The sequence below is a fragment of the Clytia hemisphaerica genome, unplaced genomic scaffold, assembly GCF_902728285.1.
Source record: "Clytia hemisphaerica strain Z4C2 unplaced genomic scaffold, Clytia hemisphaerica genome assembly, whole genome shotgun sequence".
In the NCBI taxonomy this organism is placed as follows: Eukaryota; Metazoa; Cnidaria; class Hydrozoa; order Leptothecata; family Clytiidae; genus Clytia; species Clytia hemisphaerica.
In genome coordinates, this window is record NW_027103674.1 from 2933644 (window position 1) to 2949477 (window position 15834).

Consider the following 15834-nt stretch of genomic DNA (forward strand, 5'->3'; position numbering starts at 1 on the left):
TTGCTAATACGCATCTTTGTGCAAAAAATCAGAAAAAACTAATGATGAAATCTTGAGAAAATGCCAAAAAAACGGTTTTCCGGCATATTTCCGACATTTTCGGCCGGAAATGATTTTTTTTCGAAAATCGGGCTCCGTCACATTTTGGGCATTGCCATTTTGCATCATTGTGCCAAAAATCAGAAAAAACTAATGAGCCAATCCTGAGAAAAGCTGGTAACAGACGGACGAACGGACGAACGGACGGACAGAGGTTAATTTATAGGACCTCCAGGTAGGTCCAAAAACCAATGAAAATCGAGAAAAACGGCGATTTCCTGCATATTTCAGGCATTTTCGACCGTTTCTCAAAAATCGGACTCAGCCATGTTTTGGGCATTGTTAATACGCATCTTTGAGCAAAAAATCAATCAATCAATCAATCAATCAATCAACCAAAATACGAAAATCCGTTTTTTAAGGCGAATAAGGATTTTCCGGGAAAAACCACTTTAGCCATTCTTTAGAGAATCTTGCCCTCCATCTTTGTACAAAAAAACAGAAAAAACAGGATTTTGCACAAAGTCCAAAAAACCCTATTTTTAGGTAGTTTTTGGCCCAAATTTGCCCAAAATAATTTTTTTCTCAAAAATCGGGCTCCCTCACGTTCTGGGAATTGCCATTTTGCATCATTGTGCAAAAAATGAGCCAATCCTGAGAAAAGCTGGTAACAGACGGACGAACGAACGGACGAACGGACAGGGGTTAATTTATAGGACCTCCACCGGGGTACCCGGAGGTAGGTCCAAAAAGCTAAAAAAATGAAGGCTTTTTAAAATCCTTGGGTAAATATCTTTCATTTGAGCCATATTTGAGCTACTAATTTTCACTTTCATTTTCAAGGCCCAGCAAAAGTGATGACGTCACATGGGGACCAGGAAAATGGTTAAGATTTTTCTCACCACTCGTTTTTGTGATTTTGTCCTAATTGATCATTTAAAAAAGTTAGTTTGCTTTTAACAACTCTGTGCACACGAAGGATTTTTCCAGAACAATAGTGGCTCTCACTAGTTTATTAAAAGTACACATTTTTAAATAAGTTGATATCGTTTGCTTACTCGTCAAATTTATATAAAAAACTTTTTCACATTGGATTGAAACGGATATTGTTGAGCAAGATTGGGAAGGAAAATATTTTTTGTTTTTTATAGACACAGGCTTGCTATAAAACATGTGGCATAGATATGAAACGGGAAAACTTATATGTAAAACTAAAAACCTTCTAAAGGAAAAAAGTTCGTATCCGCTCTTGGGGGTCCGATTTCCCGTTTCTAATTGGTCTTTTAATCCCCTTCGACTTTTTCGAATGGCAAAGATCATTAAAAAGATGCGCCACTTTTTACTACTGAAAAAATAGCTTCATCAGCCTTTCCACCCACTAGTGAGTTTATGGCATTGGTGTTTTTCTACGACAGAGACGATTAACTTGATTTGTTTAGATCCTGACTGACCGAGTACGGCGATAATTCATCCATTTAACATCCTTGATTTTGCAGGTCAAAAATGCGGGTTATTCGAAATCACTTCAGTCACCCACCCAAATACGTAAACTCGCTTAGCAAACCAATACTAATCAGGCGATGTTAATGAAATTGAAAAGTATAGACGAGTATGATATAAATTAATACCTCTTTCGATTCGGCGGTAGATATTTTGAGCATAGTTTTTGTCATTCCAGTCTGCGCTACAGGGTTAAAGCTGAAGAGAAAAAAAACAAAGAACGAGTTAAAACCAAAAACAAAGTTAATGTTGAAACTTTTCGCTATCTTGTTAAAGATATCATTCATCGAATTTAGTAAAAATATAATTTGGTATAAATTAGGCTCTCGCATTCAAATAAAAATAATCTGATTTAGGTTACCAAACTTTTCGAAATTAGGAAAGCGTTTCTAATTTCAAGATTCAGATTCCAGGTAAATTAATTTTGGCTTGGTTTCCCGTTATACCCAATGTGTAACTTTCACAGAGTACGGAGTGTGCAAATAGCATGATAACCGCAAGTTTAGAAGCAGTTATATCTATATAAAAAAATATTTACTTGATATTTGTTATGTTGAGCTCGTTTATCAATTTCTTCGGGAACAATGAATTGACGAAATTATCAGTGTTCGAATCTGACATGATGAACACCAAAGGACATTTTCCATGGTTCTTGTATTGCCTTTAAAAAAAGAAATCATCTCCATTTTAGTTATTGGACCCACCCCGGTGGGGTGGAGGTCCTATAAATTAACCCATGTTCGTTCGTTAGTTAGTGTGTTAGTTACCAGCTTTTCTCGAGATTGGCTCATTAGTTTTTTCTGATTTTTGGCACAAAGGTGCATGACCATAAACCCTCGAATGTGACGGAGCCCGATTTTCGAAAAAAAAATTTGTTGGCCAAATTTGGACCAAAAAACGGCTTAAAAACGGGTTTTTTGGACTTTGTGAAAAATTGGATCATTAATTTTTTCTGATTTTAGCATGAAAGTAGGGTACAATCATAGTTAAAGGATGGCTCAAGCAGACTTTTGCAAAAAAAATTTTTTGGCTCAAAAATCGCATTTTTATCTGATAAACCACTTTTAATAAGAATACATCAATGTTCTTAGCCATATTATTATTATTATTTTTATTAGTTTTTTTTACGATGAAAATGTCACGGTGGAGGGTAATGATTTGAGTTTTCTGTAAACACTTATTATTTTTTTGGCTGCATAGATCAATGTTATTAGCCAAATTGTTTTTTTATTATTATTATTTTTTCTAACAGAAGAAAATGTCAAGGTAGAGTGCGACGGTTTGAGTTTTCTGGAAAGCTTATTTATTAAGCTGTGCATTTTTCTGATAGTGGTTTTTATAAAGAAAAGCGCTTAATAGCTTTTTTTTTCTTTTTAAAAAATCTTTTTCAATAGTGTTGATAGTTTCTCTCAATAGATATGCTTTCATTTTATTTATTTTTTTGTATTTTGACCAGTTATGTCTTATGGGCTTATAGTAATTTACGGAATAAAATTCCGCCTTTTAATTTACGGAATTTTATTCCGCAAATTACTAATCTACGGAATACGTTGTTATCTCTTGAAGCAATAAAGGTATATTGTTAAAACTTCACACATGTCTTTATAATGGATCAATGCTGCTACATGCCAAATTTGGGAATATGAAACCTACGTAAACCGTAATTACGGCCAATAAAACATTTAGTGCCGTACTGATTACAAAGATTCCGCAAATTACTAATCTACGGAATATTCAAATAACTCTCGAACCGTTGTATATCTTAAAACGAAATTTGGCACGTATCTTAGTATTCGTATGACTCTGCTTCATGCCAAAAATCAGCTCTGTAGTACTTTGTTGACGGGAGTTACATAAGAAAAACGTAAAATCACGTAATCATCCTATAACCGTTCACCACCAAAACTTAGAACTGCTCTAATTCGAGGAGAAATTGGACCAACTAGCCCAAATTTGGTGTGATCACGTAAGGTATATATAAAAGTCCTCTCTAAAAAAATTAAATCCCCCACCCGACGTGGGAAGAAGATACGTAAGAAAAACGTAATGTGACGTAGTGCAAAATACAAGTCTGCGTATCTATGGAACGAATATGTTTCACAACAAGAAAATTTGCACAAGGTAGCCCCTTTGTGACAAAAGCTCACATGAAAAATTTCAGACCAATACAATGACGTCATCGAGAGTTACGTTTGAAATTCCGCAAATTACTAATCTGCGGAATAATATTCCGCAAATTACTAATCTACGGAATATTCAAATAACTCTCGAACCGTTGTATATCTTAAAACGAAATTTGGCACGTATCTTAGTATTCGTATGACTCTGCTTCATGCCAAAAATCAGCTCTGTAGTACTTTGTTGACGGGAGGGAGTTACATAAGAAAAACGTAAAATCACGTAATCATCCTATAACCGTTCACCACCAAAACTTAGAACTGCTCTAATTCGAGGAGAAATTGGACCAACTAGCCCAAATTTGGTGTGATCACGTAAGGTATATATAAAAGTCCTCTCTAAAAAAATTAAATCCCCCACCCGACGTGGGAAGAAGATACGTAAGAAAAACGTAATGTGACGTAGTGCAAAAATACAAGTCTGCGTATCTATGGAACGAATATGTTTCACAACAAGAAAATTTGCACAAGGTAGCCCCTTTGTGACAAAAGCTCACATGAAAAATTTCAGACCAATACAATGACGTCATCGAGAGTTACGTTGAAATTCCGCAAATTACTAATCTGCGGAATAATATTCCGCAAATTACTAATCTACGGAATATTCAAATAACTCTCGAACCGTTGTATATCTTAAAACGAAATTTGGCACGTATCTTAGTATTCGTATGACTCTGCTTCATGCCAAAAATCAGCTCTGTAGTACTTTGTTGACGGGAGTTACATAAGAAAAACGTAAAATCACGTAATCATCCTATAACCGTTCACCACCAAAACTTAGAACTGCTGCTCTAATTCGAGGAGAAATTGGACCAACTAGCCCAAATTTGGGTGTGATCACGTAAGGTATATATAAAAGTCCTCTCTAAAAAAATTAAATCCCCCACCCGACGTGGGAAGAAGATACGTAAGAAAAACGTAATGTGACGTAGTGCAAAAATACAAGTCTGCGTATCTATGGAACGAATATGTTTCACAACAAGAAAATTTGCACAAGGTAGCCCCTTTGTGACAAAAGCTCACATGAAAAATTTCAGACCAATACAATGACGTCATCGAGAGTTACGTTGAAATTCCGCAAATTACTAATCTGCGGAATAAAATTCCGCAATTTACTAATCTACGGAATTCTCAAATAACTTTCGAACCGTTATATATCATGCAGCAAAATTTGGCACGTGTGTTAGTATCTAAATAACGCTGCTTCACGTCAAAAATCAGATCTGTGGTACCTTGTTGACGGGAGTTACGTGAGAAAAACGTAATTCGACGTAGTGCAAAAATACCAGTCTCCGTATTTCCCGCAACCATTGGTGCAGACCAGTGAGCGATACCATCGGTCGTAAGCGGGGGTTTGGGTGCGAGTTTCTGATTGGTTGATTGAGGTGTTGTTGGTGAAGTCATGACTTCTTGCTCTGGCTCGTCTCCAATACTTTGCAAGAATGCTAGGTACTCATTCTCCATAGAGTCACTACCTTTCGGTTTTCGTTTATGATAATCTGATAATGATAGTTTGCGACCATCGACTTTCAGTTCTTTGATGGAAGGTGAGACCAAAGGTGATGGTGGTAACCTCTTGGTGGGTTCTGATGGTTTAGGTAGGGGTGGTGGTGGAGGCGGAGGCGGTGAATCCGAAGCCGATGGAGACAGAATATGTGGTTTGTAAATATCTGCTAATTTGGAAGACGAGAATGTAGTCTTTGGTGAAGTTAGTCTAGGATCTGAGCCAGTAGGTGACAGAACTGCTGGGCGGTGATAATATTGACGAGGATGGAGATTCTATTTTCTTGTGCGCATCGTTCGAATGTTTCAATTTTAACGGAGTTGGTAGATCTATTAGTTTATCTTTCTTAGAAGATTCACTATCAGTTCGTTTACGTTTATTCTCAATTTGTTTACGTTTTTGTTTCTTTTTCTTCTCTACGGTTTATAAGTTTTTGTAGCCTCTCGATTTCCTCGGGTACTAATTTCTTATTGTATTTTTTCAGTTTTGCTTTTAGTTCTGTAGAGTTCATAGTGGACCTCTCAAGTTTTCGGAGGAGAAACCCATGATACTTAGTCCTAACAGGTTTGTCATTAGCACTTGGAAGTTGCTCATTGGTTGGTTGCTCTAAATTATTGTCTGTAGATTTCTCAATATCGTTATTTGGGGGCCTCTCTTGGGGTTTTGACGATGCTGCTTCATGATTGATCGTTGTCTCTTCTTCCTTTCCTTCTTCTTTGTCGATAACCGTTTTAATTTCTGCCTCTTGTTTAACACTTGTAGTTGATGGGAAATCGAAAGACTCTGGTATGACTATAGGGCTTGATACTAGAGGTGTGCTTGGTGTACTACTGATGCTCTTGTTCAATAAACTACCAGATGGACTGATTAAACTAGTGGCAACAGGTTGTTGTAGCAATTGATGTTGATTTAAAAAGCTTAAAGTGTTTATATTTTGAGCCAGCATTGTATTCGATTGCTGATATTGGAGAAGTTGAAGTTGTAACAGTTTTTGTGCATTCAATTCTATTTCAGCTTTCTTTTGGTCGTATGTGTTAAATGGAGTTGGTAAAGATGGAGTCGTAAGTTCAGTCTTTTTGGTGTGGTACCATCATGGACATGGCTGCCAGCGCTACTGGTTGATATTGATCGCTTCCTCGTGGTTTCGTCACAGGAATCCCTTATTGAATCTTTGGATGTACTGTTCTGTCGTGAAAGGTTCGGAGCTGATTGTCCCTTGATGGTTAATGCTTGATCCGTTAATTTGTCGAGGAGGAAATTAATCATGCTTTTCTTTTCATCCTCGTCTCGTTCAGAAAGAAGAAACGCTTTTCAGTCCACGATCGATTGTCTTTTTGACTGTTAAGTCACGCAAATCTTCGATGAAATACGGTTGAGCAGGTAGACTTTCTGAGAGTTCAGTCTTACTTGGAAGGAGTTTACCAATGTCGAATTTCTGCTCGTTTTCTGAATAAAGAAAAATAATCAAAAAATTAAGAGAAACACTCCACAGTCTAATTTTTAACAAACTCAGATTTAAAGTCTATTATTCTAAATTCCCCCTCCGACATTCTTCTGGCAAACCTTCAGAGACTGCCTGAGTGTAACAACCAAAGAAATTACTGACAGTCTCTTCTCAATTTTATCCCTTGTAAGACTAAAAATTCAAAGGTATTCTTTTACGTTATAGAAGGAGACGCTCCTATGTGTTTACAAAGCAGAATCTTCTCAAAGAGCCGAAAGTAAGAAAAGTTGTTTTTTTCTTTTCTTTAAAAATGCTGTTTAAATAAATGGTAGGTGATACATTAAATGATGTCCTACCCTATTAGCCCGAGGGGGGGGGGTAGAATCTACCACGTTGGAGTTCTTTTGTGTATATCTCAGAGAAAAAAATTTTAAACGACTTGAAAATTTCTGACTTTTAACAAAATCTTATTAAGAGTACTTGTGCAAAATTTTAGGGTCATGGTTGTCCAGATCAGGTTTTATGACTTTATTGTGAAACATGACATAAAACCCAGCTGAAATCGCTTTTTAAAAACTCAAAATTTAAAAGTGCTGATAACCTCTGAACTATTTATCTATTTATTTAATCATTTTCAAATTTTGACACGTGATAAACATTGACAATATAAATTTGAAAAACTAAAAAAAAAAATTTGAAAATGATGACGTCATCATTTATCATTTCATCTTCAGCATAGATTTTAAGAAAAAATCTTTATGGAAATTGCGAAACCGGCAATTATGTTAAAGAACAGCCTTTTATCTTTCAGAATCTTCAAACAGAATCTAAATATCTTTATTGGTTCGACATTTTTGTAAACCATATATTTGGGCTTTTTTCCAACAGGTGGAAATTTTGTGATGACGTCATCGGTTTTTGAATGACGTCAATTTTTTTCTTCTTCTTGGAAATTTGTGTTATGATGGAGAACATCTGTACCAAATTTCGTGGCCATAGCTCTTCTAGATCGAAAATAATCGAGGGTGGTAGATTCTACCCCCCCCCCTGGGGATACCAAAGTTAAAAAAGCTTTGGGCTAATAGGGTTAAGATTGAAGAAAGAAACTCTTACTGTTTTCCGATTTATTTGGAGATAGTAACGGTTGAGAAATTGATGGTGTTTCCTCTCTGGACGATTTACGTTTGCTTTCCTTGGATCGATCTCTTTTAGAAGATGGTGATGATTTTCGTCGCCCTCTGTCCTTATCTCTTTCTCTACTTCTTCGTCTTTCCCGACTACGATCCCTTCCACGACTGCGACTGCGACTCCGACTGTAACTACGGCGTCTTCCTCGGCTTCTGCTACGACTACGATATCTTCCCCTACTCCTACTTCTACTACGACTGTGGTATCTTCCCTTGCTGCGACTGCGACTACGATACCTTCCTCTGCTACGGCTTCGGGTGCGACTACGACTATGACTATATCGTCTTTTTCTGCTTCGACTGCGACGTCTATTTTTACGATTTCTATCGCGACTTGTACTTCTACGACCGCGATCACGACTTCTGCTTCTGCGAGTTCGATCATAGCTTATGCTTCTACGACTTCTATCACGACTTGTACTTCGACGGTTCTTATCCCGACTACGTTCTGGGCTCATCCTTTGTATCCTTTTTGTATGAATCATCCCCCGACTACGAGCACTTTGCCCATCACCATCATCCTCAACTTCACCCTCTTCCATCTCATCGTTGGGATCATTAGGGTCGTCTACATTATTAGCAGCAGGAGGAAGTTTGGCTGGACTCATCAATGGCAAATGCAATGTACTGGACATTTTGGTTGGATTTCTCTTTTCTATGAAAATGTAGAAAATAGAATTATATCACACCCCCTTCTCACAGACTCACTGGGACCCCAAAAAATTGGCCAAAATATCGTCTTCCGTAGAAGATTATCTTCCATTTTTCGTCCCAACTGAAAATAATCAAATAAACCGATCCTCACTGAAAAATCCTATGGCTATGTTATTTTTTCCCATCCCCACTGAATTTTATGACTTGAAAACAAAAGAATTGAGATCCCCAGCCATAAAAATATGGGAATATCAATCCCCATCAATTCTGTTGGCGAATGGATCTTTCAGATAAAAGAATCTTAAAAAATCTTGCTTGCAGGATTTTTAATAATGAGGTCTGTAAGCACAAAAATACTACAGATGGTGATAAAAGCATAAAATTTGGCACATATGTGCTTCAGAGGGTCCAAAAAGAAGACCAAAATGTCCAAAGAAATGGGACATTCCACTAAATTTCCATACAGGGGGTGGAGGAACCATTTGAAGTCAAAAAATATTCCTTAGAAATGTATGGATACCTCCTGGAAAATGGAAAAATTTGCAAAAGATCCCTTGGATTTTGGAAAAAAACACTCTTTTAGACCCCATGGAAATTTCGCTCAAATCACCCCCTGGAAATGTTTATCCACCCCCTGTATGGATATAAAATGGAATGGCCCAATTTAAAATCATTGTACATATTTTCCTTTGGGGAGAATATAGTGCATTGATTTACCTCCAAGTTTAGTATCTTGCAAGAGTTAACCACTTAATTCAAGTTGAGCATCAAAATCAGAAAAATCATTGAATTATATATGAATCCATTATAAACATCAAATTTTGGTCAACTTAGTCTGAAAGTATAAACACATTTTCCTAAACAAATATTTCATCAATAAACTCTATGACAGGGGATGACAGGGGGGGGGGTCAGGATCCAGATACCAAACCCAGGGCCGGGGGGTGGTGTCAATTTTTGTTTTCAAATTTCAAAAAGTCAAGTTGGTATCAATACCAAAATGAGGGGGTGGGTCCCCCTTTTTTTAATTTTTGCTGAATTTGAAATTGGTATCTGACTTAAAATGTTGTATAAAGTAAGTATAAAAAATTATTTGAATCGTTTACACTATACCCTGATTCCATATAAAAGCATTCTTCATTCTATAATTGAAATTAAATTTTTATTTTACTTTTGCTGCTCTCAATCCTCTCAATCAACCAAAATTCATTCAAAAGTAGAGTTGAACAAACTGAATCAAGACTTAGCAGATCTTAGAACTTTTTTAGTCGTGATAAAATTTTTCTGTACATAACGTTCATCTAATAGGCTATGTTACAAAGACTCTAAGCGTGCCCAATACAATGAGTTTTTTATCTAGTCTAGTCTATCAACTAGTTTTATGAATTTGATACATTTTGCCAATTTAGTTCAAGAAACTTAATTTACGTTGTGTTAGAATGAAAAAAACTTGTTTTCATTTTCAGGAGTCTAAAGTGTGGTACATAATATAAGTGATTAATAAGAGGAATGTTCTTTGAATAAAAACATCCACAGATTTTGTTTAGCGTCCCTTGTATGCAGTATCCTATGCATATAACTTCTTGCATTTTTACTGATTACCAATTTAGGGGGTGGGTGGGTCCCCCTTTTTCAGAAAAATCAAGATTTTCAAGTTCGTATCGATACCAATTTAGGGGGGCGGGTCCCCCCTTTTTCAGAAAATCAGGATTTTCATGTTGGTATCGATACAGATTTAGGGGGGTGGGTCACCCCTTTGTTAGAAAATTGGGGTTTTCAAGTTGGTATTGATACCAATTTAGGGGATGGTGGTGTCTACTACTTTCAAATCTCGAAAAGTCAGGTTTTTGGGCCCTGGGTTGGTATCCTGGACCCTGACCCCCCTGTCTATGACAGAAGGAAAAAAAAGAAATTTTCAGATTTATATTGTTTTGTCACAGTTTGTTTATCAATTACACCGTTAAATTTTTGTGTCATAATTATAATAAATTTTTGGGAGAAGACATAACTTGGACCCCCTATATGGACCCCAATATGGACCCCATTATGGACCCCAATATGGACCACATTATGGACCCTCTCAAAAATGGCGGGAAAGCATTTTGGTTGATTAAAGAAGCTTTATATTTGACCATCTGATCCTTATTTTGTAAAAATAAGTCATTTTGTCAACATAAGGACAATAGAATAATTGATGAGAATTGTATCTCTAAAACTGCGCTTCCCAGTGTTTTCCTCTTGACAATATTTATCTATTTATATCAAAGACATCTCATTCGGTACAACTAAAATATTTGGTGTAAATAAAGCTTGTAGGTATCCCACTTAAGTGCCCTGTCAATATTTTTGTTGAAAAATGTCACTTTGTCAGGAAAATGACAGTTAACGTCTTTCTCGTGGAAGAAACACGTCCTTTCAAAACTTGAAGTTATGTAATGCTCTGTTCATACGAAAATAAAAATAAAAATAATAATAAAAGTACTATTTTCATATCTCTAAAACAGCTCTCTTGGAGCATTTAATGTTTTCATTGCATCACAATCTATATCCATTTGCACCGCCAGCATCCTATTGAGCATGAAAAAAAACACTTGTTGTAAATTGGTGTATACACCTCATATTTTTTGATAATGTCCTTATTTACATAACTTAAGTGTCATTTTTGTCAATATTTGGGATTGATGATTTGTCATTGAAATCTTCTGAATAGCATATTTTGTATACATAATTTACATTGCATATATTATTTTCAAGTTATAAATTATATGATACGAGCGCGTTACAATTTTTCTGGTCTGTAATTTGTATGGCCTGTGCCATGTGTCTAAGACACGTGTGACCTTATGTTCTAAAACATAATTTCAAAGTTATTTTTGATAACGAAATGATTTTATTTCAAGAAATACAAATAAATAGCCGGTCTATGAAATTAAACATGTGGTAACCATGATACAATTCGACCGCGTGGTGTCGTGATGCAATTTGCAATTTTTGAGGGGGTCCATATTGGGGTCCATAATGGGGTCCATATTGGGGTCCATATTGGGGTCCATATTGGGGGGTCCAAGTTATGTCTTCTCCCTAAATTTTTTTTGTTAACATTAATTAGAAGAACAAAGTGTCAGCAACATTCCAAAAAAACAAAATTTTCATGACAAAACAAACGAACACGTTTTTGTCATTAAATAATTATGATGATAATGATGCATTTTTTTCACCTATATAGGGCTGTTTTTTCACCACCAAACAAATAAATTTTGTCCCCTTCTGTATATGTAAATAGCTAAGTTTAGTGGGTGCTCTACTCTGAAAAGAGCGAGGAAAGAATATTCTTTCAGATAACATATATCAAGTCCTTTCAAATTTTTACTAGGGCAGATTACAATGTCTGTGGTTAGATAGAGAGGCTGTGTGGACTCAAATAAGATGCTACTGCAGTTAAAACATTTTAAAAGTAGTTATTTGCCATTTTTTGAGTTTGTTTAAGAATATTTCACAGATAAAGACCTTTCTAACAACTTACATTGGGACTTATCTGGAACTGACATTATAAAGCCTTTTAAACAAGAAACACAATGCCATAATCATTATCTCATCTTTATAAAAACGAGGCATTGTAGTACATCAACTTTCGCACGTGCTGTATTAGGGAATCATACTCAAAACATTCCAAAAATATCGGTCAATCAGAAACTATCAAAAGGTATATATAAATAGTAAAGAAAATCCAGGAAAGATCAGATCTCAATCGGAGGAGCAACAAGGAGGACGCACCACTAGAAATCAAAATTGGAAGTGGAATGTAATCAAAGTGAAAACAACTTAAAGAAGAAACATTTTATTGTACGTGACTGAAGACTGTTAATAAGGAAAAGAATAACTGAAAATAGGATAAAGCAAACCCCAAAATTATTACATCTCAAATTATTGTTTGGAGCACTGAAACATTTGGAAATTTGGATATTTAGTAACAAGATAGAAAGGGTACTTATACCACTTTTAAATATGGATCCTTGCCTAACAAATTTCTGCAAATTTATTAAAAAGATTGGATTCAGCAAAGTTGGCAGGTTTCCAATATCCTTTCAAAATATGTCAAAAAGAAGCTGAACTTGTTAAACTAATTCATATTTGAGAATAACAGTTCACTAAAACTAAAACTGAGTTGCTTGAAATAAGGCAGAATAAGGTATAATATGCTCACACCTGTCAAGTCAGATAGTCATGGGTTGGCACAGGCGAAGGTACATTCAACTGACAAGTGAATCAAAGCACTAAGCAGGAATTGAAGCCTGACCTCATGGGCGGCATCAGCAGTCAAGATTAATAACCACTACACTGCTAAGCCCCTTGGGGATTTTTCAAATATTCTGGGGATTTTTTTGACTAGAAGAAATGTTAATTCCTTGATTTGGATTTAGATTTTGAATTTAATTTTGAATTTGAATTTAATTTTGAATTTTTTATCTTGCCCATTGATTGGGCGAAGACAAAAGTTGGACCCCTCAAATGGACCCACAAATGGAACACAAAATGGACCTCCAAATAGAACCCCTTGAGATTAAAAATTACGACTGGTTCAGGTTTACAGATAAATATTATAAATTAATGAAAGTTGTGGGTGTGTGGGTGCGTGGTTTAAATGGGTGCGTGGGTGAGTGGGCCAATTTCTTTGCATGGGTACCTAGGTAAAAATATTTTTTGCGTTGGGCAAAATAATTCTTGCCTGGGTTGAATCCTTTTGTGGGACATTCAGGTGGGACGCTTAAGTGGGGTATTCAGGTAGGACTCTAAGTGTTTTATAATCAAGTGAAAGGAAGAACAAACAGATTTAATAAAAACTTGTATCACCTGTTTTACATTTTTTGAGTTGAGTTTCCAACTCCTGTTTATTCGAAATAAGTTCTTACCCCATTGGAGCTTCGAATAACTGAGAGTCTACTGTATTTTGAAGAGTTTCTATTTATTTATATGAAACAGTAAACATTCCAATCGGAGGGGTTTCCCAGAGACAAGATGTTTACTTTTTAAGTCCGAATGAAAGGGGAAACATTCGAATCATAACAACAAAGAGTTTCCCCTCAGTATAAATAATAAGAAGATGCAAAAGATCAGAAAGAATTCCCCTCTTCTTCTTCTCTCCCAAAAAGTGGTTAATTCATGAACACTTGAAATGCAAAAAAAAAAGATTTTAAAGTCTATTTTCTTTTTGTCTAACTTTTGCATGAAGTTCTTTCATTTATATTGGCAATGAAATGAATTGATTCTAAAAATATTATAATTTAGATTATAAAAACAAAATATTCTTTTCCTTTAACGTCCCATCTACTACTGTCCCACCCAAGCATCCCACTAGCGTCCCACTTAGCATCCCCCACCTGAACGTCTCACCTGAACGTCCCACTTATTAGCGCCTCCCACCTAAACGTCCCACTATCACCCCACTAGCGTCCCACTTAGAGTCCCACATCCCACTTCTGTGTATATATTTCAAGGCTAATCACATAATACACTGATGCAAAAAAAAATCTACCAGCGCAAAAATCCTACCCACGCAAAGGTTTTGACCTACACAAAAAATTTGACCCACAAAAGGATTCTACCAACGGAAAAAATATTTCGACCAAGGCAAAAATCATTTTTACCCACGTACCCAGACAAATAATTCTATAACCCACGCACAATGTATAATCTTTATCTGTAAGCCTAAACCAGTCGTAAATTCTAATTCCAAGGGATTCCATTTGGGGGTCCATTTTGTGTTCCATTTTGGGGGTCCATTTTCAGGGGTCCAACTTTTGTCATCACCCCCATTCATCTTACATCACCAAAATTTTTCTGCATAAAGCTGCAGGTTTAGCAATATTTAAATTTCCCCCTCAGCATACATTTACTATTCCGATCACCCCACCCCCTCTAGGAAAAAAGTCCAGTCTTGATTTCAATGACATAATTCTTTGACGCAATTTCAAAGTTAAAGAAAGTTAAAGATTGTATATAATAGGTTGATTAGTACTAGTAATAACATGGTTTAGAGGCTGTTAGAGGGTGATTTGGGATTAATAGCCCCGAGGTTCATTGAAAATTTTTTGAAGTGTTTTCAATGAAACGAGGGGTTATTAATCCAAAATCACCCGAGAATACCATGCTATTCCGCATTAATTATATGGTCAAAAAAAGAATTGAAGAAAACTCGATCGCTATTCTTTTCGAAACTTATAAAAACATTCGAAACTATAAAAAAACATTTGACTGACACTCTTATTTTGATTGGCTTAAAAATTTTGTACGATATTTTGTTAAACAATCAAAATATCATACGATACTTTTCTTTCAACCAATAGAAATTTTTGTTTACATCAGGGCGATTACAAAAAAGCGGGCTATTACAAATTTATCACCCCGCTCGTCCTTTACAAATCTAAGCTAAATGTAATCAACCATATAATTATGGATATAACACAAGTAAGATTGGGTTAATGTTGATAAGGTTTTGATTTTTCAAATAGCAGGTTAGAAAAAACTTGAAATTAAACATTTTGAAACAATTTTCTTATTTGGTTAAAAGGGAATTCCCCAAAATACGAAAATCCGTCTTTTAAGGCGAATAAGAATTTTCCAGGAAAAACCACTTCAGCCATTCTTTAGAGAATCTTGCCCTCCATCTTTGTACAAAAAATCAGAAAAAAGTAATGACAGGAATTTGCACAAAGTCCAAAAAACCCTATTTTTAGGTAGTTTTTGGTCCAAATTTGCCCAGATAAATTTTTTCTCAAAAATTTGGCTCCGTCACGTTCTGGGCATTGCCATTTTGCATCATTGTGCAAAAAATCAGAAAAAAACTAATGAGCCAATCCTGAAAAAGCTGGTAACAGACAGACGGACGGACGGACGGACGAACGGACATGGGTTAATTTATACCCCACCGGGGTACCCGGAGGTAGGTCCAAAAAAGAAATAAATAAGCAATGAAACTGCGAATAATTACGATGGTAAAATTACAAAAAGAAATTACATAACATTGATAACAGCCATTCTAATTTTTTGCCAACGCAAATAAATCTGAATTAGAAAGGCTGGATAATCGTTGCGTTTCAAGAAGCTACCTTGTGTATAGTGTGAACATAGTTTTAAAAGCTCTCCTGTATTTTGGTGAGGCAAAGTTGACAGATGCACTTTTCCCTCTATATTTTCATTAATCTCTATTTTTTCATTAATCTCTATTTTTTCTTCGGTCTCGTTTCGGTTTCTCATCCAATATCCAAATGTTCAGCCTTGCTATTATGGATTCTTTAATAAGGTTTTTTGTCGGGAAAATTTTACATTGAG

At 35.8% G+C, this 15834-nt stretch overlaps 1 protein-coding gene across 1 annotated transcript in view; it reads right to left on the reverse strand.

Annotated features, from left to right (window-relative positions):
- The window catches only part of LOC136803529 (cell cycle checkpoint protein RAD17-like), a 39726-nt gene extending 37529 nt beyond the window's left edge, over nt 1–2197 (reverse strand). Inside the window, exons 1-2 of the mRNA XM_067060273.1 lie at nt 2078–2197; nt 1668–1737 (exon numbers count right to left, since the gene is read on the reverse strand). Of these exons, the coding sequence (XP_066916374.1) occupies nt 1668–1737; nt 2078–2160 (153 nt within the window). The 5' untranslated portion in view covers nt 2161–2197. The remainder of the gene's footprint in view (nt 1–1667; nt 1738–2077) is intronic.
- Between the last annotated feature and the right edge of the window lie 13637 nt (nt 2198–15834).